The sequence below is a fragment of the Danaus plexippus genome (assembly GCF_018135715.1).
Source record: "Danaus plexippus chromosome 29 unlocalized genomic scaffold, MEX_DaPlex mxdp_37, whole genome shotgun sequence".
Taxonomy (NCBI): Eukaryota; Metazoa; Arthropoda; class Insecta; order Lepidoptera; family Nymphalidae; genus Danaus; species Danaus plexippus.
Window position 1 is genome coordinate 292,383 of NW_026869858.1, and position 25,754 is coordinate 318,136.

General features: G+C 33.2%; 3 protein-coding genes across 5 annotated transcripts; 1 reads left to right on the forward strand and 2 right to left on the reverse strand.

Annotated features, from left to right (window-relative positions):
- Window positions 1-5,112: 5,112 nt before the first annotated feature.
- LOC116777006 (ADP,ATP carrier protein) lies at window positions 5,113-6,396 on the reverse strand. Its single transcript, XM_032670344.2, has one exon. It carries the CDS (start codon window positions 6,166-6,168, stop codon window positions 5,266-5,268), a length of 903 nt encoding a protein of 300 aa, XP_032526235.1. The 5' UTR covers window positions 6,169-6,396; the 3' UTR covers window positions 5,113-5,265.
- Window positions 6,397-7,430: 1,034 nt separating this feature from the next.
- On the forward strand, window positions 7,431-8,413 carry LOC116777012 (transcription initiation factor TFIID subunit 10-like). The gene is made up of 2 exons (XM_032670349.2): window positions 7,431-7,589; window positions 7,928-8,413. Exons 1-2 carry the CDS (start codon window positions 7,432-7,434, stop codon window positions 8,145-8,147), a joined length of 378 nt encoding a protein of 125 aa, XP_032526240.1. The 5' UTR covers window position 7,431; the 3' UTR covers window positions 8,148-8,413.
- Window positions 8,414-11,196: 2,783 nt separating this feature from the next.
- Window positions 11,197-25,219, reverse strand: LOC116777017 (phenoloxidase-activating factor 2-like). Of its 3 annotated transcripts, none has more exons than XM_061529227.1 (9): window positions 25,084-25,219; window positions 17,287-17,455; window positions 16,971-17,088; window positions 15,581-15,683; window positions 15,287-15,393; window positions 14,494-14,750; window positions 13,803-13,990; window positions 12,127-12,291; window positions 11,197-11,534 (listed from the first exon to the last, which is right to left on the reverse strand). In XM_061529227.1, exons 2-9 carry the CDS (start codon window positions 17,453-17,455, stop codon window positions 11,373-11,375), a joined length of 1,269 nt encoding a protein of 422 aa, XP_061385211.1. In that variant the 5' UTR covers window positions 25,084-25,219; the 3' UTR covers window positions 11,197-11,372. The 3 variants fall into 3 exon arrangements, with proteins under 3 accessions (XP_061385211.1, XP_061385213.1, XP_061385210.1); XM_061529229.1 differs by lacking the exon at window positions 25,084-25,219 and adding an exon at window positions 24,586-24,604 and having other exon boundaries at window positions 14,494-14,729; XM_061529226.1 differs by lacking the exon at window positions 25,084-25,219 and adding an exon at window positions 24,586-24,604.
- Window positions 25,220-25,754: the final 535 nt, after the last annotated feature.

Consider the following 25,754-nt stretch of genomic DNA (forward strand, 5'->3'; position numbering starts at 1 on the left):
AAATTTTTATCTGAACGTGTGTACTGAAAGCTGCCTGGATTCAAGCCAAGCGGAGTTCGAGCGGCGAGTGGCAAGGCCGCTCTGCCATTGCAGGTCAAGCGGTTTAAAATAAAAGAATTATGCAAGAATATTAAAATAACTTGCCAAATAATCTGTTAATCACTTACTTTTTCACTTTAAACTAGTACTTAACTCCTGAGATTAATAATAATGCCTGATCAAATGCATTAACATTTTTGTTATTTTAAATTCACTGTTATAAAATGATCCTTTTCAAAGCCGGATGTAACTGACACATCATTATGTTAGTATTACATCGTAATTTAAAACGATATTAAAAATTAATCAGACTTGTAAACGAGCAAGGTTATGAGGATGTATGTAAGCTCTGTTAAATTATTAAAACTAAAGTAATGTAGCTACGATTTTTCATCGTATTCCTTGTAGTACCGGACATAAGATCAATTCGAATAACAATACATACATTAGCGTAATTATATTTTAAGACTGTGGAAATCTGGGCCGAATTCTGATAGTACAGCGGACGCAGTCGCGTGTAAATACTAGTTTTATATAATGTTTCATCAAATCCAACACACCTTATACGGATATCCCTTTGAAGTAACGTAGATTCAATAAAATAATATAAATGAAAGTAGAAAATAGTCTTAAATATATTTTACGTACTCACGTACTGTATATATATGCATTAAGTAAAAATAAATTTATTTATACAGATTATAAATAATATTTGCAGATTTTTTTTTTAAGAACAAATTTATGTATATTTAAAATTTATATCTCTCAATCGTACTCTGTCCACCAAAAAAAATATATGAGTTTGTAATATTTAATTAAAATTACCGTATTACGGGAAGTACTCAGGAATATTTTATTATTAAATTAAAATTACCGTATTGTTCTGCGTCACTCGGGAACTATTCAGGAATATTTACAGGCAAATACCTGTATATATTTTATTCTTAGATAAATTTATTGTCGTATGTCACGTAAATACATCATCGCAATCTCGATTTCAGAACTTACTTGTCAAAAACAAACAGCTAGCTAGCAAAATCAAAATAGCTACCAACTTATGTAGTGTTTTCTACGTTGACATTGGCACAATATTACACGATTCCAGTGCGAATGAAGCTGAATAAAAAAAAAGTTTCTATACTTAACTATAATGTGCCTCTAAACAACATTGGATCATTATTTAGCGGAATATCACATACCTAATTTGTATTTATAATGTTTTTAATCTTATATAAGTGTTGTGTTGGACAATTTCAATAAAATTCTGTTATGGCACCAAACCAACCATTTTTTGGGAATACAAGCAGCGCTTGGAGTCAAATAATACTAAATATTAAATAAGATATAGTCCGAACTATTGCCAAATCGAGGCGCCGTGAATTCCTTGTCGTAATTTTCAAATCAGCTCACATCTCGTAATCTGCCAGATTTTTTTAAAATATGGAAACTTCATGCTTACATTCCGCGTTAAAATATTATTTTTTAAACATTCAAAAAAACTTTTACGTTTGATAATTTATGATCTATCATAGTATTTTATATATATATATATTAAAAAATGTACATATCCTTGTTAGAAATTTATCAAATTAATATCCCTTAGATACAAAATGAAATAGTGTAACTCGAAATATTTACTTAAAACAAAACGTAAATATAACTTGGGAATCATTTCTTGAACATTTTCATAAGCACCTATGTAAATTATAAAACCTATTTAAACCTCTCTTCTTTTTGTAATTACCATCATTAAAACATCGTGCTCTAGAATTCTGTCAAGTGAGTGCTACTAATACTAGGACAATCAATAATTACGATTTATCAACCGATAATAAAATATTTATATCACAAACTAATCATATGTACCTACAACTTGCCTTAAGATAATATAAAAATCTATATAATCATAATAAATCGACCTTCATTACGTAAAACTTACCTCGTGACAGAATTCAGCGCCAAAACCGTTGCGTCTTCAAACTATGTTTGTGACGTTGAAAGATAAAAAAAACTTTTTTTTTATTCTCAGCGTATAAAGGGTAACGTTTGTGATTATACAGCTGAGTGCTTTTCGTAAACGTGATTATTATACCCTTTATTATTGTAACCTTTTTATTAATAACCTACGTTTGTACTATGTGCGAATATTATGAATGAACCTGTTAATTTACCGTACGTGGATTGTCGACTCAAACCGGTGATAAAACTACTCGAAAAACTCTTCCCAATTCCGTCTCGACAATACTGAATCAAAACAATTGTATACAATATTCACGTATTGAAAGAATTAATGAATAACACTGTCATTTATTATTACTTATAACACAACATCGTACTACTAAATAAAAACTAAAAAGCTCATTTCTTCAATTGAAATTCATTTGTATTTCTTTCTAAAAAGAGGTTTACTAACAACCTATTTGTAATACAAATCAAGATATCAACCCATCATTAATTTGAAAATATGAAAAGCAAACTGAGTTTTCTAACAAGGAGTATTTATGCCAACTTTGTTATAGTTGTTATTTCACATAAAATCTTTTGTAATGTCTGCCTCAAAGCTGCCAAATTTTAGCGTCTAGACTTAAGGATATATAAAGTGATTTACTACAGAATGAAAAAAAAATTATTGCATTTTTATATATTTTTAAATATCAATGACCTAATTACATTATGTTCCCACAGACAACAAAATCTACGACGTTCAATACATATCGTTTACACAGACCTGGCTAGTAACAGACGATAATTAAATTACAAATAATAAAAATATTAGCACATAAATACGACATTATTATAAATTTAAATATTTTTATTTATTTTATAAATCATATATCGTATTGAGATCGTCATTTGACACAGGTCGTACACTGTTAGTGGCCTTGATCGATAGTCCTGACGCTACTAAACCTCTGCAATATTACGTAACAGCAAATGGAAGACAAGTTGAAGTATTCAAACAATTGAGATTACCTATTATATTATTATAATGAAATCTATTATAATATCTATCTATATCTAACTATACTTTGCTAAGTAGATTAAAATATGTTGATTAAATTACAAACGAATTTTGTAAAGAAGTAAAACGTTTCGACTTTAATTTTAAGTTTCGATTATGAAAGTCTATACCATATCTATGAGTAATGACGGAAGAAACTATTGAATATTAGTAGTTAATAAAATGTTGTTGTAAGGGCATTTGTATTAGAGTTGAAAAGATTTTAATTTAAGACAATGCCCATAATTAAATTTTTACCAAGTTTTTTAATATTCAAGAAATCACTATAACAGTAATCTACACAATAAAACCAAAGTACATCTTTCATTTAATTCGATTAAAACCTCCTTAGATCGTTTAAAGTGTAAGATCTCAACACTACTTACGATTTTATCCCATTCGACATATACCTAATTTAATAAGTAAACGGAATCCTGTATTACGTAACTTCCATGACGTAATATACGCATCGTATTACGTATGTTTCACGTAACAGGAGACACGAATCGTTGTACAACGACGATATCGCTGAGCTGAGCTGAATTTAAGGCGGTTAAATTTTACCGGATTAATCTGGATAGTTCCAGCTACTAAATTATTTCTCTTCATAACTTACTGTTTCATTGTTACGAACCGGTCAAAACTAAACGCTATCAGTTCTGTTTATTAACTTGACTCGATTATTGACTAGAATGAAGTGGTGTTCTTGAAAAACAGCCTCGTTGAAGCTTTAATATGTAATAAAAGTACAAGTAACATTCATAAATCATACTTTTAAAGAAATTCTATTTCGGGGCGTAAATTTTTCTCTTGTAAAAACTAAATCGCTTTACATGAGACAGATAAACATTTTTTTCAATAATAACTTAACAATTTATTAGTTTTTATGTCATTGAGGATCAATTATGCATATATGATATAGGCGCATGCGCGAAGATCTCACAATAAACTTTTATCGATTTAATAAAGAAAATAATTATAGCAAATTATGTTAATTACTTGATCCGTTATCAAAGTGGAATGTTATAGTTATAATAATTAATTAATCAAAAGATCAAAACATAAAGTGTACTGGCGCATCCATTCACCAACAACACGCGTCACCATTTTGAATGTGACGCGAACTCAAATATAGAACTATTATAATTAATACTTTAATCGTTTATTGGAAATATGTATCAATTTTATAATAATGGATTAATATTGAGTTATGTTAAATTATTTAACATTAACTGGACCAAACACTGGATTTTTCTAATGCCGTTTAATGTCACTATATGACGTCACCACTAATACGTCACGCTTGCTATCTACAAGGGACTGACATTTCATATTTAGCTTATCAGTACAACCCAAATACCCAGTTGAACTTTGCTACATTATGTAATCAAATTTTTTTAAGGTTATAAAATATGACTTCTCACTGAGAAATTAGGAAATTGTAATTTTTGTCCATTTTCTGTTTCTATGATTTATGTCAGATATATTTTTTTAAAGGAGTAGAATAAATTGTGTATGTTTTTCATTTAAACAGCCATAGCTAAATACTTCTATAAAAGTATTCGTTATATTCATTTTCTGATATTGATTGAATGGTAAAAATTAATCATGAGTTTGTTTTATATTTTAATTAAGTATCCTAAATATCTTAAAGGTCTGTTTGATACTATATATCTCTATATCCATCTGTTTGATAGTGTTGGCTGTACCAAAGTAAATGTGGGTCGGCAGGTATTAGGTAATCAATGTAGGCAACAACAAAATAAAAGACAAACTTTTTTAACATACTATATTAGATACTCAGCATGACATTTTTATTGAAAAAAACTCACACAGAGCATGGAAACTCACATTAGTGTAAACTCAGCTGTTACCTACAAAGTTACACTAACCACAATTACATAACATCACATGATTACATAACCCATCTAGGTTGGGACTCGAACAATAAATATGATACTACATCGGCATTATATTATACACCATAGCTTTTGAACACCGAAGCTTTTAAAATTCTGTTCTATTCTAAATTCAAATAGAATAGAACATCAATATTATGTAATGAAACAAAATTTGTTCTGGAATCAATGTATAACATTTATTTAACTAAAAAATAAGTTACTAGTAGTGATTCTTCCAATCTAATACATGATTTCAGGGGAGCGGTTGCTAGATGTGATTTAAAATCACATAGAATATTTATGGTAACAGTTCTTATGTTAGAATTAGAGCAGTTTCTTGATTTCGTCGTAGAGGACGAGCACGAAAGCACCACCTGTACCTCTGAGGACGTTGGAGAAGGCTCCCTTGAAGAAGGCGGACGCACCCTCGGACTTGGCGATAGTGGCCCAGCAGTGGATCGTGTTCTTGTAGAGCACCTCGGACTTAGCGCGTCCGGACTGCATCATCATGCGCCTACGGACCGTGTCGAATGGATAGGAGATGATACCGGCGACTGTGGTGACGGTCTGAGCGATCGCCCAGCTGATGACGAGCGGTGTGTTCTTGGGATCGGGCAGCATGCCGCGAGCGGTGTCGTAGAAACCGAAGTATGAGGCGCGGTAGATGATGATACCTTGCACGGAAACTCCGAAACCTCTGTACAGACCAACGAGACCGTCGGATTTGAAGATCTTGGTGAGGCAGTTGCCGAGACCGGAGAATTCACGTTGTCCTTCGCCTTTGCCGACATCCGCGGCCAGACGGGTACGGGCGAAGTCGAGTGGGTACACGAAGCATAGTGATGTGGCTCCAGCAGCACCTCCAGAGGCGAGGTTACCAGCGAAGTAGCGCCAGAACTGTGTGTTCTTATCTACGCCACCGAGGAAGACTTGCTTGTACTTGTCCTTGAAAGCAAAGTTGAGGGCTTGCGTGGGGAAATACCTGATGACGTTGGCGAGGTTACCACGCCAGAAAGAGAGAGGTCCTTGCTCTTTGGGAATGCGGACGAAGGCATCGATTATACCCTTGTAGCGCTGGTCTTCTGCGATCTGCTTGCTTACGTGCTGTACTTGAAGCAGAAGCTTGACACGCTCGATGGGAGCTACGGCGGTTTTGGAGACGGCAGCGGATATACCGCCGGCCAGGAAATCCTTAGCGAACGCGACTGGATCAGCGAGGTTCGACATTTTGTTTTAATTGGTCGGGCTTTACCTCGCGGTAACCGTGGAATCTGCGAGCACGCGCGATATTGTCAGAATCACGAAATACGAACTCCTAAACTGTTAGTCAGGAGATATGAAGTAAATTCGTGATCTCGGGAGCACAGGGATAGGTGAGTGCCTTTTTGAAATTCGATCGATCACGTTCTCTCGCAGTTCTGCCTAGAGGAGCGGCGCAAAAGAAGGAAGGAAGGGATAGATGTTGCCAACCTGACCGAAATATACCACGAGGTCAGTGTGGTCGATGCGAAAACATTAATTACCTTTACAATTTTCTCAAATGGCAACGCGTATTAATCGAAAATTATGTATCAAAATATGAAGTCCTTTGGATTAGATTGAAAATTAAATAATATTGAGCACATTCATAAACGTTTGAATAATATATTACTTGTAAATCACTGTAAATTAAAATAAATTTTACAATTTAATTTAATTTTACGAACAATAACACAGATTAAACAAAATAAATTAGAAAAAAGAAACAATCGTATGGCACATAATTTATTTATTCCATTTCGTATCTAGGTTTCATATTTCCTTATACCACAAAAACGGGGAAACAGCTATGGGAGCGGCAACATTTTATGAAGCGTTTCGTTAAATCTATGAACAACTGCTGTTATGTAATACTTCAATGTCTTTTTATAAATAAAACTAAGGTTTGAAATATAGTAAAGTTGAAATTAGATTATTATTTTTTAGGTTTTTTTAAATATTTTTATGTAATAAAAATGATAATATTCTTATATAGTTATCTACTATTAAATTTTATAAAAAAAAAATAACACCAGAAGTTATAACATTTTTAGTAACCCAAGTAATAATTAATTAAAAGTTAACTTATTCCGTTTTTAAAATTAGAAGATATAATTAGTTCTAATTTCAAGAAGAATTTAAAAATATCTGTCAAATTTAACAAAGAATTAATAATGTCTTGTGAATCTCAAAAAGAGGCGACAATTACATATATTTTTTTTTATACCTAAAAATTTAATTTCATCCATGAATAACTCAAATTATAAATTATATTTTTAAATTATAGTTGAATAAATTAAAATCACCCAATCAATATCCAAATGTATATCCTATATGTATATTCTATATACAAATCGATTTATTATCTGTTATGATATATGTCAAATCTTTATTTTTACGAGGTAAGCTGATTGTTTAGTTGAAATAAACAAAGATTTTGTGCTTTATATCGTATATGTTATATATTTTAGTATGCAGATGAGTCGTTTAGGCACGGCCATGGACGAGGACGGCGCCGGTCACGCTTTGACCGACTTCTTGTTACAACTAGAGAACTACAATCCTTCAATACCAGACTCGGTGGTTGCGTACTACTTGAATATGTCTGGCTTCGAATCTCAAGATCCTAGGTATTCTAGAAGATGCTATAAATATAAAATAGGTCTACCTACATCTACCTACATTTCTTACTTTCCCAGCCTCAGTATCGACTAGAAGGTATCGATCGATAATGTAATAGGTCTGGCTCGCTGTTATTAATTCTACAGAAGAGCAGAGTTATTCCATTATAACAGATTTTTAATATACCACAAATTAATTACCCAATAATTTTTTTAATCCTTATATGCCACTTACAAGACTACATACATTACTGCGTTACATGTACAATCTGATTATATATCTTTGTATATGTCTACAATAAAGCTCTTAGATATCGTCACAAAGACTTATGAATTTCAAATTCCAGGTTAATCCGTCTGATAGCGTTGGCGTCACAGAAATTCCTATCGGATGTAGCGAATGATGCACTCCAGCACTGCAAGATGAGAACGTCCAGTCAGATGACGCAGAGTACTAAAAACCAGAAAGGTCCAAAGGAAAAGAAATACATCATGACAATGGAGGACTTAGTGCCGGCATTACAAGAGTACGGCATCTCAGCCAAGAAACCGCACTACTTCGTCTGATTGAGGTTAACAGTATAGCTAATGGGTTCGGTGAAAGGTAATTTAAGTCTTTATGAACAATAAACGCCTACATCGACGCAAGTAACGAAGCAGAATACATTCAAGTCGGGGGAATTAGTTAAATTTATTTAAATTGGTGTTTCTGTATCGGGATTTGTTTTCAAATATTTAATTAATGTTATAACGGACACATTGTTACATTTCTATTCCGTATATCGACTGTAATCTGAATATTTGCTTTGTAATAAATTATAATTGAAACATTATCTGTTTGTTTGTTAATTAATTTTTTGTCATATATATGTATGTGTTATTTTCATTTATTACCATTAATATTTCTTTTTAATAACCCAACTTAATTTATTCTTTAAACCTGTCCATTACAGACATTCAAATCAATGAGACCTCCTTAGAGAATGTTTCTTGTGTTTTTTCTCTTTTGATTTTGTATATTCTTATAGTATAGTTAAATAAAATACAACTAAAGACCTCACACACAGACACACATATGCATACATACATATATATATATATATAATAGTAAATCAGTGTGTGAACTTGATGAAGGTTAGCCCGAAGGGCTATTTTAACTAGTATTTAACACACAACGGTTATACATAACTAATAACAAGTGTTATGAGATAAGGTCATAAAAAAATAAAAGATTTTTTTTTTTTATAATACGGCCTTCATCCGTGCAAAGACGTGCACAGTATATTCTGCCAGTGTCGTGTGGGATGGAGGAGACGCCATCCGGGATTGACTTTGAATACAATAAAAAAATGTTTGAAATGAAGACTGAGACTTTGGAATCAATATCAAAAAAAAAATCTTACTGCACTGTCATTTGACGGGCGAAGCCTCTTAAGTCAAGACAATCTTTATTTGACTACGTTTGAGAGAAATCTTGTACGTAGAGACCCGCTGTGCCATTTATAAGTTACACAGCATTAAAGATGTTATTAATAACAATTCGGTATAAAGATTTTACTTTTATAGGAAACGTACGTAATAAAGAATTTTTAAAAGACCACGTCTAGAAGGAAATTATTAGCGAAAATTTTAGTTATTATTTCTTCTTTAGCATCACAATATTTTATTATAAGACTTCTGAGTCGCAATATTTCTCTATAACTACATATAAATCATATATTAATGAAAGTCATATTAATGAAAAAATAGAAAGTAGCGCCATCTATGATTATGGTATATAATGTTGTTGCAAATATTTAACGATAGATGGCAGTAACCAGAGTTTTAAAGTCAAATGTTTAATTTTAATGTTCGATGTTCTTCGGATTTTGGAAAACATCTTGTGCCTTTGTGTTTAGTAAATTATTAATTAATACATTATTTTTCGGACGATTCATTGTTTACGGATATAGTGATGATCTACAGTGTGTGATATTAACTGTCTATAACTATAACTTAGTAATTTAGCGCACTACCACACAGACAACTCTTATGCGTGCTTAACATGTTGTTTAAATATTAAAAAATGCTTGTATAAACCAAAACTTAATAATCAATCAAATTCGGTAGATAACAATTCATGGTAAACGATATAATAAAATGATAGATTAAGACAAGTGAATATTTTATTTAAACCTCAAATAAACATAAACCATTTAAAATATCTATTATCGTTTTTTTTTGGAAGTCTTTAGAAAATAATATTAAAAAAAAAAATACTTACTATTGTTGTGACGACATAGTAATTAGAATGTTAATGTTTTTTACCCTTTATTGAACTAAGAATTACTAAAAAGATAATCTATAATAACAGATTAAAAATCAAAAGTTTGTGGTTATCTATTGGATTTTTTAGAAAAACAAACGATCACAATAGCGCCATCTATAATTTGTGGTCTGTACTGTAATATTTCTTGATAGGTGTACCTTCAACTTTTAAGGGGCCCCGAAAGGGTGGGGGAGGGGTTACGCATTTTAAACGCTCACCTCCACCGTCCAAGCTGCTCTCTCTATCTAACCAAATATGAAAAGAACCTACTAGGGCTGCTCCGAAGTGCGTTCTTAGAATGAATGGATGTTAGTTCTAGACGGAACCGAGTCTTTTAGTAGGTTCTATATCGATTTAACTGTTATACCTCTCGCTAGGCTAAATCTGTGTTAATTTTGTAATGGATTTATTTTAGGATGAACTCGTATTGTGAAGCTTTGACTGGCATTAGAGTTCTGATAGTTCGTATGCACTTGGGACTGCATACAAACAAACCTATAGCATGCATAAAGCACCCTTTTAAATTTTTATTGGTATAAAAGTCATTTAATTTGTACTCAAACGTGAACTCTTTATGTAGTGATATCTAAGATTTTCGTGTACACATTTAATTGAAACTGAGGTTTTTGGATAATTTTTATATTTTTAGTTTCTGCATGTTCCTGGCGTGAGGTGAAAGTTTTTCAATATAAGACACAACTCGTCCGCCGACCGCCATTGATCACGGTCACTGAACAGTAATCGACAAGTCGGGATCGTTCAGAAATAGCGTTGTATTAAAAAAATATAAGTATTATTTAAATTGTAGTATTTGGGAGAAAAATTATGTGTATGTGTTCGAGGTAGCATTCTAATCTTGATTCCTTATGCTTGTTTTTCTTCTAGTAATGTCCTAATAAATGACTGAAGCCAGTATTTATAGCTTTCAAATACAAGTCGGTACGCAAACATTGCCGTCACAAAATTAACATTAATAGCTATTTATATTTTTACTATATAAATTAAATTAAGTGTCAGGTTCCAAAAATATACACGCAATATCTACAGAATTATTAATTTATTGTTAATTATAATCTGTCATAAATTTTTTCGCAAGGTATTATTTAGCACGGCACAGATGGCGCCACTTGTATCATATGTATATACAGATCTGTGAACCATAGACAATATGTCTTTGAAACAATGTAGAATAATGTGAAAAGTAATACGCAACATCGTCAGGCGAAAATTAATTCTGGGTAATTATTATTATTAAAAAAAAATTTAATATAATAAGTATGATTTGGTAAAATAAATGAAACAAACATATTATTAAGTACTTTGTTTACTTCGATTCATATAAAAAAATATGGTAGATTTCAACACGAGTATTCGCAAATCAAAAACAACACAGGACGTGGTTAATTAGTTTTACGCTGCATTAAGACTCATAAAAGTAAAAAAGATGTCTCAAATGACAAGTATTTTTGCTTGCATCCGTTCATTTAGAAGCTGTAGACCTTTGGGTCCAGTCCTTTGCCTATAATTTTGTCGTCGATCCAATCCCGCAGGCTGGCCACGTCAACGTATACGCCGGGCGTGCCGTTTTCGCCACAACCTATGCCCCACGCCACCATGCCGCTCTGCATGTAACGCCCTGGTTCGTTCTGAAATTTGAATTATGAAATTTTTTAAATTATACCGTCATAATAATTAAATTACGGTAACAAAAACTTGCTAAAATTCCAAATTATATAAACGATACCGAAACAAAATCAATTAATATAATCTTTAAATGATTTCAATACTCTATATATATACTAAATGAACAAGGTCGCCGTTTATGGTGTCTTAAAAGTATGTTTCAATGCTGTCATTTTAATTCAATGTCAAACTTTACATCAAATAAATTTGACAGATCTGTCAATATATATATAATATTATATATATATTGGGAACACATTTAATTTGAATCGAACCTTTAAGCTCCGGAACGCACCCGAACTGACGTTAAAGCGATGACATTTGTTTTATTCACTTTTGCGCGGGAAAGTATTTGTCGACGAGATTTGTGAGTGTCTTTGTAAATTAAATTTAAATTATTTAAGGTGTTTTGGATCAAGATAATAATTGATTAAAACTGTTTAGGCCAAATTTGTTCCGGTTGATGTTTGATTTGTTATTTAAAAGTAGTGGGTTTATAAGACATTTGACAACTGTATTATTTAATGTTTCTTGTTAGAAGCCTATATATATTACCTCAATCGGGCACGCCAAAGGCGATCCGCCGTCCCCTTTGCAGGTGTCAATGCCCTCTTCACCTCCAGCACACATAAACGAGCTGTGCAGCTGGAAGAACGGTCCCAGGCGTGTGTTCCGCAGCTGTTTCTGACACTGCTGCCTCTCAACCACCGGCAGTTGCACCTGGAGCGAGAGACAATCGACGAATATAATAACTAACTATACGAATTACTGCTATTCTTAATAAAAAAAACCCTTATTTTTACAAAAAGTTGAAACACACTCGTGAAATAATGGCATAAAAATTGAAAAATTACGTATTAAGTTATAATTAAACATATTTTTGATAGAAAAACTTCAAATTTTCCAAAAATGATGAGAATGGATTGTGATTTGAGAACACTCGTGTTCGCGTCTGAAAATCGGTCCAGCCGTTTCTAAGGTTACAACAGAGACAAAGATTGTGAAAAAGATTATATCCGTAATATATTATAAAACGTTTTTTTCCTAATTTAAATGAAATTAGTTTTTTTGGATACTTCGAGTTTTTTATTATTCTATATCTACGTAATCTCGACTTTCGGCTACTTAACAGCAAGCGTGATCACGGACAGACTAAATGTAACCGAAAGTCGAAACGTCGGGATTATTTATGTATAGAATGGTAGAAAACAAAAAATATAGGAAAAAAAATAATTTCATGTAAATGAGTACACGAAAATCTTAGATAATATTTTTTCTTAATACAAACTGACAAACAAATTTTATTTGTAAATCGACCATGACCCGAACAAACTAAGACAGCCTCGAGATGCTTCTGATATTGACCACGTATATGTCCGCCTTCAAAGTACATTTCACAATCAAAATATGACACAGATTTAGCTGACATTTATATAGAATGTATAAATATATTATGTTATATAAAATAAACATCACACACACTACCACGACTCACACACACATACATCGACCCGTGAACATTCCTCAATGTGTGTGACGTCACTGAATGTTAAACGTAGTGACTTATATTATGTGACATTGAACCTTCAATAATCAATCAATTATGAACGAATATCGATCGTATGCTATATAGGTTTATAGAATTAATCCAGTGCAATAACCCCCAAAAATAACTACATTCCTATTTTCTTAATCAGCAGATAACGGGAACATTATTTTCTATTAAGTCGTAATTAAATTACGTTAAAAAAAAAAACAAACAAAAAAAGATCCATACAAAAAATATCAATGAACTTTCTTAATTTCTACCGCATTGATGTTAATACAAAAATAAGGTAGTGAAAATAAAAAATAGGAAGAAAATCTAATAGACATCACCAGGTATTCAAGAACATTACCAATAAGTGTGGTCAGACGCGACAGTTTGAACAGCAATGTAACTGACACGTTATAAAGACTTGTACGCTATACTGCCGACTCGGGTCAGTCATACACGGGACGACCTCGGCGGCCGAGTGTACCGTGGAGACGAGGTTTTAATGATCGATAGACAGTTATCTGTGGTGGTTATTGTCAAAAAAAATATTAGATAGCACAGACAATAACAATTTTAAGTCCGGAAAACGGAACTCTTGTAGAGGAAACGCTGAAGTCGCTTCGCTTGAAACGCCCTAAGAGCTTTTCTAGGGCAGCGAGAAGATGCGAAGGTGCCTCTGCTAGTGGATACTAACCTTTTTCAATATGACCTGGTAACGACCTTCCTTGCCGAATTTGTCTTTACCCCATCCGCTGGCGAAACATCTGATTCCACCAGGCGTTACCAGTCTGGGTGGCGGGAGACACGCCAGGGCCACGTTGGGCACGTTCATATCCACGGGCGATGAGAGGAATAGTAGGGCTATGTCGTAGAAAAGGTTCTCTGGAAATAAATTTACATATATATATATATATATATATATATATATATATATATATATATATATAATATCCATTAAATTAAAATATACTATAGGATAGATTTGACATCTAGAATCCTAAGCGGGTTGCATATTCTTCTTTCAGATGCAGCGTAAAGTTGATATTACAAAATAGTTTGGCTTTCAGAATTTTCTTTGTTTTCCACTTAGGTGCGGGACGATTTTTTTTTGCTTTTTGTTTTTGCTTTAAGCAATAAATTGAAATTGCGTTTGTTATTACATTCAATAACATACGGCGGTGCTAAGAAAGGGTTTGTGTATCAGGAACTGCTAACTCTCCGTACGTAGTGTGATGATGATAATGTGAAAAACACAGTTGAATTAATCACGGACAGCTTTCAGTTTCCGCACAGCATCCTACATTAACATCGCACTGAGGTTTATGAATATAAAACTTTATACTGTTCGTGTTTAGTTCCACACAGATAGTAAGGAGAAAACTCACTTTTGACGTGATTGTAGTCCTTGTGAATGATTACTGAATCGACGTCCCGGTCTTGGAACGGGTATATCTCTTTAGATGTCTGGGTATCCCATTCCCCGGCACGTACTTTCAGCGTTGGAATCGATGCGACTGTGTGGGCAGTTGTTAAAACAACGCTGGGATGTATCAGCGACCCGCCACCAACGTAGACGTTCAGCTTTTGACCCTCAGAGTTAGCGTCGTTCACAGCCTCGATTCTGGGATCAACGTAATCAGTACTGACATCGCATTAAAAAAGTATTTTTTGACCTCCTGTAGGTAGTGTTACAAGCGTCAGGCGCGGAGGGTTATGGATGGGATGAATTGGATTTTGAACTAAAAACAATGAGCAATTCGTCCGCCCGTGATCACGGTTGCTGCAAAGTAACCGAAACTTCGGGAGTGGGTAGTTTTTAAAATAATAAAATACGACTAGTAATCCGAAACATATTAGTTTCATTTAAATCAATAAGCAATTGTGATTTATATAATATAGTAAATGAGTGTATATATATATATATACGTTTCCCGCCTTTGATAATGAAAATAGTCATTGTTAGCCCCCACCCCCGCTATCAATATTGTGGATGAGTTATTATAATATTGGTTCATAGATTCCTACTTAATGTGCAGTATGAAGGAGCTACATCCAAAAAAGTATGAAGGATTAAGAAAGATGAAAAAGATATATGTATATATATATACATATATGTAGTTGGTGTGTATGAGGGTAGCAAATCAAGCGTGTATGTCAATATGTATGTGCGCAGCTCACTTGAGTATGGCGACCATCCAGGGGAATTCCCCGAACTTGCTCTCACCGTCGTTGTCGCCGATCGTCTTGAATCCAATACCGTCGGGGTTCCTCCACCCGCAACCTTCCTTCATGGTCCGAAAAGACAATTAATTTTAATGTTTTCAAAGAAAACTCCACGAAAATTAGGTCTTTGTAAAAAAATTTATCGATTAAAAAATTAAAAGTCCAACCCAATTATCACACCAATAACTTGATACGGATTATTCGTATTAAGTATGGCAATAGTTTTTTTTCTAGTTTTTTCGTATTTACCCTGAATTTCGGAGGTTTCGGGGTGATGGGATTATCTGGTGGTCTCACGTCTGGGACGTTACAGCACACGTCCAAGTAGGAACTGCATACGTCGGCTTGAACTCTGTCATAATAAAGAAGAAACTTGGAGAATAAGCAGTTTTTAGGGTTCAAAATAATAAATTTATTTACAATTCGTGAAGCGAAAATTCTGTGTCCCTTTTAAGAACACCGACTGAACGAATGATTGTTGTATAATAGTCAAAGTTTTTGACAAAAAGAAGCACATAGAGATACCATTTATATATAAAATGTATAAATACATCATGTTATATAAAATAAACATCACATACACTACCGCGACTCACACACACATATACATCGACCCCTGTACATTCCTCAATGTGTGTGACGTCACTGGATGTTAAACATAATGACGTTTATACTATAATACTGAACATTAAATAATCAATCAATCATGGTCGGGCATCGATCTTTGTCTAGTAGCCTCAAAATTTCTCTACTATCTTCCATCATTCAATTGCTATGCTTCAGTTTTAAGTAATTTTCATTTCCCTGGAATTTTTCGAATAATATTTTGCGTTTTAGTGACTTAGTCCTCCAGTTCCTCAATTATAAACTCAATGGCTATAAATATATGGTTTTCATATACGCCTTTCGATTTTTTATTTTACATCGTACCAAATAATTAATAATAATATATATATATATAGATATATTCTAATAATATTACGAAATAGTATGTGACTATTTACGCCTGAGGACACATGCTTGTCGCTGTTTCATCCGAAAACCACTTAATAGTTTTTGATGTAACTTTACGTTCTAATAGATTGGACAGAAGAATGGGATATAGGCTACATTTAACCCGAAATCATAAGTAGTAACCACTTGTAATTCAAATGGTATAAGTGAAACTAATATTTTTCGGATAAACTACGCGTGATTTATTTTTGTTCAAAAACTACACACTCGACGTTCCGGTCACTTTTCAGCAAGGTGTCACGTGACAGCATCAAATATTGGTAAAACTTTGTAAAATGCATAAATATTGTTATATTTACTACCTCTTTCATTCTCGATGCAGTCAAGAACAGCTAGACTAGTGAATAATGACTGTACATCGAAACTGACCATACTGTCATTGTCGCTCAATTTTAGGTGTTTTAAATATTTGACAAAACTGGTAGGAATCCCTAACAAATGACTTTGTGTGGCCGAGGAGTTTAGATAATATCTTTGAAAGAAATTTAGCGAATCTAATAAAATCCGCGTAGTATATCCGAAATATATTAGTTTCATTCAAATGAATAAAACTCGCGAAAATCTTAGATCTCATTAATTGAAATTGTATATCAAGAGCTGAATTTCAAAGCCTCGTCGTTGGTACCTTATATCTATGATTCCTACACCATCATCTATGACAGTGTTGTTTGAATTGCAGAGGAAGTACCGCAGACAGCGACCCTCCTTGCCCTCTTCCGTCTGACACGGCTGGTTCTCTTTGTCTGTGAACAAGTTTTTTGGCAACAACACACAATTAGTATATAAATGTACGAGCAAAATACTTGCTAAATATAACTCATCAATATGCCAGATATATGAAAAATTTTGCTAAAAAATTTAGAACTACCCTCTTGGTTAATATAACATACGCTGTTTTTGACAGCTTACACAACCGTCATGGGAGTTCATTATAAAGTTACCTTGGTTGTTGGTTGGGGGTACTATTGTTGATGGTTTCTTCACGTTGATGAAGGGCGGCTGCGTGGAAGACGGCTTGCCAAATATAGACTCGATCACTGAATCCAAGTCCTTATCGTCCTGAGGGTAGATGGAACCCACCAGGGCTAAGATAAGAATTATCTTTAACATCTAAAAAAAATATATAAATATAGTTATTAATGATATTTTAGTAGTAGTAAGAGTAAAATTTATCTTCAAACACATCACGGACAGTTTGTAAGTACGTACGTAACGAAGAATGTAAAGATAAGGTCTATCACATTTCGTTATTTAGGTTTTGCCAACTTTACATCTCGTACTAAGCACTTAACTTTATCTAAATAGTTTAGCAACAAAAATATCAAAAGTATTATAATCCATACTAATATTATAAATACGACAGTAACTCTGTCTGTCTGTCTGTTACTCAATCACGCCTAAACTACTGAACCAATTTGCACGAAATTTGGTATGGAGATCTTTTGATACCCGAGAAAGGACATAGGATACTTTCTACCCCGGGAAAATGATGCATTCCCATGCGAACATTCAGGCGGGCCGTTCGCTTTTACGCCTAAATTACTGAACAGATTTGAATGAAATTTGGTAAGGAGATAGTTTGAGACTTAGGAAAGGACATGAGTTACTGTGGGAAAACAACGCATTCCCATGGGAAAAGTTACTTTTTTGGCCAAGGAGGGAAAAACAAAAAACATCGTATATAAAAATGTATTGCAGTAACCCATCTCCTTCTTAAAATGTATTAACCTAACCTTAGTATGGCCTCATCCCATCTCGGCACAATTCAAACATACGTACAAAAAAGTACAAGTCACGGGTAAAAGCTATATATTACTAATTCTGAAATTTACGCGGACGAAGTCGCGGGCAAAAACTAGTTTATAATATTGTTATTAACTTATTTCTTAATATTGACGAAATAAGCAATAAGTAAATACATTTTATATTATCCTTGTTAAATCGGCGGGAATCCCGAAATGTGAGTCAGTCACTTGACCTTTGTATGTCACTCGCAATTTGGCATTGATTTTAAATAAATTATCAAGTAACATTTCGATTACGCATAGAAGTGGACTTATGCGACTTTCAACGAGGTTGCGTTAGATGTTTAACGCAACGGGGGGGGGGGGGGAAGGAGGATAAAAATGACAGAGCGAGAGTTAATGCGTGGTGCTCGAACGCAACGGTCAATCAATTGTGACTTGTAAGTGATGTTAATAAAGTTTGTCTTAAAGAAACACAAATTTTTTTTTAATAAAAATGATTTTCCACCCGTTCCTTTTTTCATCCCAACATTACGAAGTTTCACTTCTTCCTCGCGGAGGTTCTCCACGCACAATTATTTTTATTGGTTTGTCAGCACAAAGCGTCGGTTGTTTAATGAAAAATTAAAAAAAAAAATCGCTTCCCGTATTTTTTGTTAAGAAATAAATCCGCATCTAATAATAAAGAGTGATCGGTTTTATTAATGATATTAAATTTTGAATAGATTTACGGTTACAACATATATATATAAATATATGAAAAAGTTGTGTGTCAAAAAATATGTCATTGGCACTAATATTATTATATATTTTTTAGACTGGCAACATTTAATACCCGTCAACTGTTGATCTAACAAAATGTTCCTGTAATATTTTTTACCTAGCTAGGTATGTACATTATTTGTGTGTCGTAATAAAAAATGTCACATGCCACACTGAATAGGCAGCTATGGATAAGAAAATTACACATATTTAACGCGGGATAAATATCAAGAAATAAAATAAATAATAATAATAATTTTTAATTAAATAAAACGTAAAATATTTAGAATATTTTAAAAAATAGTTCCATTCAAATTTCTGTGTAAACACAATGTACGTCACGAAATAGTTTAATAAAAAAAAAATATTATTACAGGGATTTTTGTATTTCTTTTTACATATTCGACCTTATAATATTTTATATAGCATGATAGTTTTAATTTTGTGTAATAATTTACCTTGTATATGTATATTTTGACAACGCGAGTTTTATTGACAGACCTTGAAACTGCTACGTTAGATTTATCACGTTAATCCGAACACGAATAGCAACTAACTAAATTGAATTGAAACGTCAACTTAACAGTTACCGAAAACCGTCACGTTTTTCGCCATCGTGACATGATATTAGATGGGAGGTATACGAGCGGATGGCTGGTGACTGTTCGTTTGTTTTACGTAAACCCAAACAACTAAGACTAAGGTAAACGACCAATTTATGAAAGTTAGTAACCAGTAGCCTTCTGGAAAATCCGTGCAATGTTAAACATGGGATTTCCGTTCGTTTTGATAGAAAACTATACTTACTTATTTTTTTAATCAATTCAACATATAATGTTAAGTAAAACGCGGATTAAGTTACGTACATTATATAATGTTGATATAAAAACTCGTACAAGAATAGCTTCGTATTGTTTGGATTGAGATGACACTAGACAAGTTCTGTAAACCGGTTGGTACGGAATATATTGAGATGTATAGTAGAATAGATGGACAGAGAGTTTTGCTGATAACACAACATAGCAACCGTCGCTTGACCATCAAAGCTAAAAGAGGGTTATGTTTTACCACGTATGTACGTTTGCGAATCTAAAATCGATTGCATTGTTTTGAAAATGTATATCAACGGTCTGAGATTGAATTTTTCGTAAACTAAAAAATGGCGGAGATAACGGAAATTAAATTTAAATTATTTATGACGTGTCTAATTTTCTATATGATTAAATTTTTTCAAAATTTTATTTATTTATATTTTGCTAATACATATTACCGTTCTAATCATATAACGACTATTCAGTGACCTTTTTCACGGTTATAACACGTCGAAAAGTCCGTCAATTCGTATAATTCAAGGCGCGTCAGGTTCTTTTAACTTTTTTAATACATTTATGTTGTACTAAGACTCGTTCTTATATACTGGGCAGATAATCATAATAGTAATTTAAAGAAACGCCTTTCTTCCATTCGACAAGATCCTGTGTTGCCTCCACAAAAACTTTGACTTTGGCAAACTAACTAGCTTTATACCTTTATGTAAGTACTATAAAAGATTTTAAGGGTCTCTACAAAGGCTATATTACATACCTTAATACAGTTACTACTTTACTATTCGTTTCTATGCTTACTCTGTGTTTGTATCGTCATTTAGCGGTAACAGTTGTAATTCATAAATTATCGGAGGGGTTCTTCGTAAAACGGAAAACGATGAGTATGCGGTTTAGAGAGACTTGTGGTAAGGATACCTATAAGCATAGTTGTATTGTGTAAGTCCTCAAAATTTAGAATTCAGACCCACAATAAGACCGTTGTCTCTCGATTTTTTAACGTAATAGTATTAAATAAGTAATATTTTCAGATATTTTATATTAAATAGAATTAAAAAATTCGACTAATTTTACAAATTATTCTAGATAATTTATTTATAGTACGAAATATATTATTTTTCGTAATAGAACTTGAATAGGTTAGGTACAGACTAGAGAGAGGAGCTTGGATCGTTTAATGCGTAAGATAGGCCCTAAAACCTACACCTGGGTCGCAAGTCCCAGGCACTGATGAAGCTCTCCTCCCTGCAACGATGGACCCGGCACCAGCTCGGTGGATCCATGGAATGATGAGAGGTTTTGGTGTCACTGACTATTTCACCGGGAAGTATGTTTAAGGCCTTAGAAAGACTAGATCGGTAGGCCGAATTTATCGTCATTGTTTACGAAAGACGCTATTTAATACTTAAAAATCAATGTAAAATTTATTGATATCACTCCTGATCTTATGCGTGAGTTGTTCTTATAATATCAAATTGCCCAATTGAGGGATTTTTCGAACATTTTGCCTAGATCACAATCGAAAGAATAATAACGCGAAAAATACACACATACATACATACACACACACACATACACATATATATATATATACACATACATACATACATGCACATTTTTACTTAAAAATCTGCTGCACAGAGGCGGCGGCTTTGTTTGTCAAGGTCGTATAGCAAAAAAATTCATATTGCCAGGTTTTTTCGCTAATCATTTAGAATTGATAGACAAGTTTTCCTTTTAGATATCAAATATACACGACTTTTGTTATATCTTCAAATCGAAAATTACATATATACGTATATTAGTTTTTGACTCCGTCCGCGTGAACATCAGAGTTGTTCTCAGAGAGAAATGTACATAGTATGTTAAAATAATATTATAAAATAACCTATACACCGACTGCAGCGCCTTCTGCCGGGCTGGTTTGTGAATCTAAAACACCTAAGGTGCCACACAAATATCATTCAAATCGGTCCAGCCGTTTGAAGTTCAGTGATACCACACCTACAGTAGAATTATATATATATATTCTTTTTGACGTTGTCTACATATTCTAGTGTTCTAGGTATCGAAGAGAGAAGAAATCTTGAAGATGATGAGAACCATAATCAAGAAAAATGCGAGTGTCAAACTAGCAACATTATTTCCCTCCAAGGTTTGTGTACCCTAGTCATTGTGTATCATTAAAAGATAAGTTTTGACAGGTCAATGGTTTAATTAAAGATCAATAAAGGGATATCATTACAAAGAAATCCCAAACTAAACATGTTTTTTATACACAAACAGTAATTCACTTCCGACTCACAAGTTTTCCTTTAAAACAAACAAAGTCATTTCTTCCTAATCTATGAACCTGCGCTTGTATTTCTGGTGAGCCACGTAATTATAGGAAAAAATGTATTTCTAAATTCACCCATACAAAAACCTTGTTATATTTTGTTTATAAGAACCTTATCTGCAGTTTACGTTACAATATTTCGTTTCCCTCTTATCACTATTACCTCAGACATCAATTAACGCTATTAATTATATATATATATACTATATGAGTGAAAATAATATCATAAAATGACTACCCCGTATTTTCACTACGAATTTTAATTTCAAAGTAAATCTACGGGAAAAATAAAGTCAAGACTAAAAACAGACAGTTAACAGTTATTCCATTCGCACGCCTAAACTGTTACTACGAATATCTATTACTAAAAACTCGTTAATGTGCGTATTTAGTTTAAGATACGAAATAACGTTAAGTATGACGTTCTAATCATTACTAAGGTGAACTTACTTATCGTCTGGAAAATCCATCCCGTGTAAGGTTATGGGAATTCCATTTCTGTTAATAAAACAGTAAATATATCACCGAGGAAGATAATTTTTTTACATTGTTAAGAACTAATTATAATGAATATTATATATTATGTGAGAACCCTGTTAGTGTTTATAAGAGAAATACGAACGTTGAACTTATAAATCTAAGTTAATATAGAGAAGTGTATATATATACATATATAATTTATATAAAATAAACATCACACATATAATACATCGCCCCGTGAACATTGTTTAATGTGTGTGACGTCACTGAATGTTAGGCACCTCACACACTAACACAACTCACACACACATAATACGTCGACCCCTGAACATTCCTCAATGAGTGTGACGTCACTGAATGTTAAACATAATGACGTTTATATTATAATTAGCCCATGAAACTATCAATCAATAATGACTGTCGATCGTTTGGCTGTAACTAGTAAATAGTCGAATATTCTTTAAATTAGGAAGCCTAACAGGGATGCCAAAGATAAATGATGGCGGGAAAAGTTTCGCCAAAAAATACCATGGACACGAATAATCTTGGCGATTTTTATATTTGAATTACGAGGTGATAAAACTGATGGGTGCACTTACACATAGTTCAGTGAGATTCAGTTCTGTCGACAGCACACGACTGAAACACACACACACACACACACACACACACAGCACACACACACACAGCACACCAAGAAACAGTGAACTGTTTGTTACAAATACGACCTTCTCAATGGCGATCTTGCAAACGGCAAACATTTACGCAAATTTAAAATTTGCATCAAAAATGGACTCACCTCCAAAATTTAAGGCACTGTTCGTGCAATAAAACAGCGAAACAAAAGCCATTAAGTAAAAATAACATACGCGTTGAATTTACGAAGTTACTGAGAGCTATGTTTTATCATGGTTTGTCTTGAATGTCTGAATGTGGAACGGAAAAAGAGTGTTTCCAAACCAAGGGACACTACCGCCAGCAAACGAGAGCCGAGACTCGAGTGTCCACTTATTCGTTGCAAAGATCGTCTATTTTGTTTTGTTGTATCGACTTGACTGTAGCTGTTAGCCCTAATGACAGTTGACAGCGTCACCGGGAGGGGTGGGAGAGCCCGATGGGACCAACCCATCAAATTCGGGCCCGACGGGGGATACGCCCGTCCAAGGGTGCCTCTAAGACGCCGGACCTTGGCGTAGGACGTCGTTGAAGTGGAGGATGGCATTGGAAGATGGGATTGCATGACGCCTCCCGACGGCAGAACGCAGGAGCGACGTGTACAAAGCGGGTCTGTGTGTGTCTGTGTTGTCGGTAGTTATCTTACTGTCAGGGTCCAAGAGAACGTCTTTGGGACGCCTCTTGATTATCGGGTAGTTAAATAGCAACACTTATTATACCACCAATTGATTTTGGTGTCAAAAAACCGGTCAGTTCCAACACTTTTATGTCATTACATTTGCGAATACATAAAAAAAAACAAACGAATAATAAAATAGATCATTAACAAACATTATAACTATGTATTTAACAAATCACAAATACATATCCGTTTTGTCATATAAAAACCTTCTGAGATTTAATCCCATCCATAGTTATTTATAACAAACAAAACCGCGAGACGTAACTAGTGAGAACACGTTTTTTATTCGTTTAATTATTGAATGGATAAGGTAATTAAATTTAAACGCTAATTTGTAAACTAAATATATAAATGCATTGAAATAGCTAAATATTTTAACCGGCTTCGAAAAAGGGTATATTGTTATTTACAAATAAATATTAATCGATCATCATTAGATGATCTCTTGTTTAAAAAAAATATTATTCTCCTCGGACAAAACCGCGAAATCAGCTAGTTTGTTGTTTTTTGCTCATATTTCTTGCTTTTCAAGTCATTATAATATAAAACGAGATACGATACGTATAAAATATTCTTTCGTTTTACAAAATCTAAGTTTAAGGAAAACAACTTAACAAGCCGACCAAGTAATTGATTTGATTGAATTCAGGATTATTCTTTGTGACTGTGTCTTATGTGTGCACATTTCTGTATAAGGATCTGTTTTTTGGAAACTAAACGTGATATTTATTTACCATCACTATTTGAGGACGCCAGTGAAGTCTCGTCGTATATTATACAAGATTCTCTTCATCACAAGATTTATACAAAAGCAACTTTTTTAGATTTTAGTCATTCCAACACATAAGCAAACATAAAATACGCGGTTTTACTCACAAATAAACACGCAAATAAGACTGACCGAATAAGACATCACTAACTTAAGTTTTAAATTAAAAATATATACATATATAATCTCAAACGAATAGAATGATATATCCGGTTCGTGTTTTAGTTTAAAATAAGAAATCTGCATTTGAATGAAAATATAATTAACGATTAATAACGTCTCCATATTAAATATCAGATATTAATGCGAGCAACGAAACCATTTTTACAAACATCCCGTGAACTTTATATTCGATACGACGAGATAACATGTTCTCAAAAGGTCAGATAATATCTAAATACATCAATCAACACACAGTGCTTCACAGTACGCTATTTGATTTAAAAGTAATTAATTTACTAACCTTGTGCACAACCTCACACTACAAAGACACAGAGCCCACTGAGGCATGTGCTGTGCTAAGTGTGTAATAATTCTCGTATTATTTTTCCTGTCCCGACGAGGTCCGGCAGGGTTGCCAATATTGAATACAGTAAATAATTAAAAATATATATATGCAACATTTTCTAGTTGTTCCAAAAGATAGTTTATTTAAATTTATTTTTATGTTAACTAAATTTTATATAATTTTTCATAGTATATGTATATAGTGAGTGCTGTGGAAAAAGTGTCACTTATATATACGTGTCTAATAAAATGTTTTTTCAATAAATTCTAAATTGTTTTTGTTGTTAAGGTAAAAGTTCTAATATTTAATTTATTTAAGAACAATAAAGTCGAACAGATAAGTTAGCTCAACTGAATATTTCGGCATATTTTAATATATTTTTTTAATCAACGTAAATGTCAAAATTATTGTCTCTTAAAAATTACGTAACGCATAAGGTCGTCTGAAGAAGGTGTGACTGTTTGTTTTTTAACTATAGTTATTTAATGTCAGTAATCGTGTTTGACATCGTTGTAATAGCACACGTTCTTTTCGTCACTCTATACTATGCGTTTGCCGTTTCTCACGTAACAACTCACGTTAACTGTGAAGGTTTACGAATTAATAACTGTCAAAGATCCGTATGT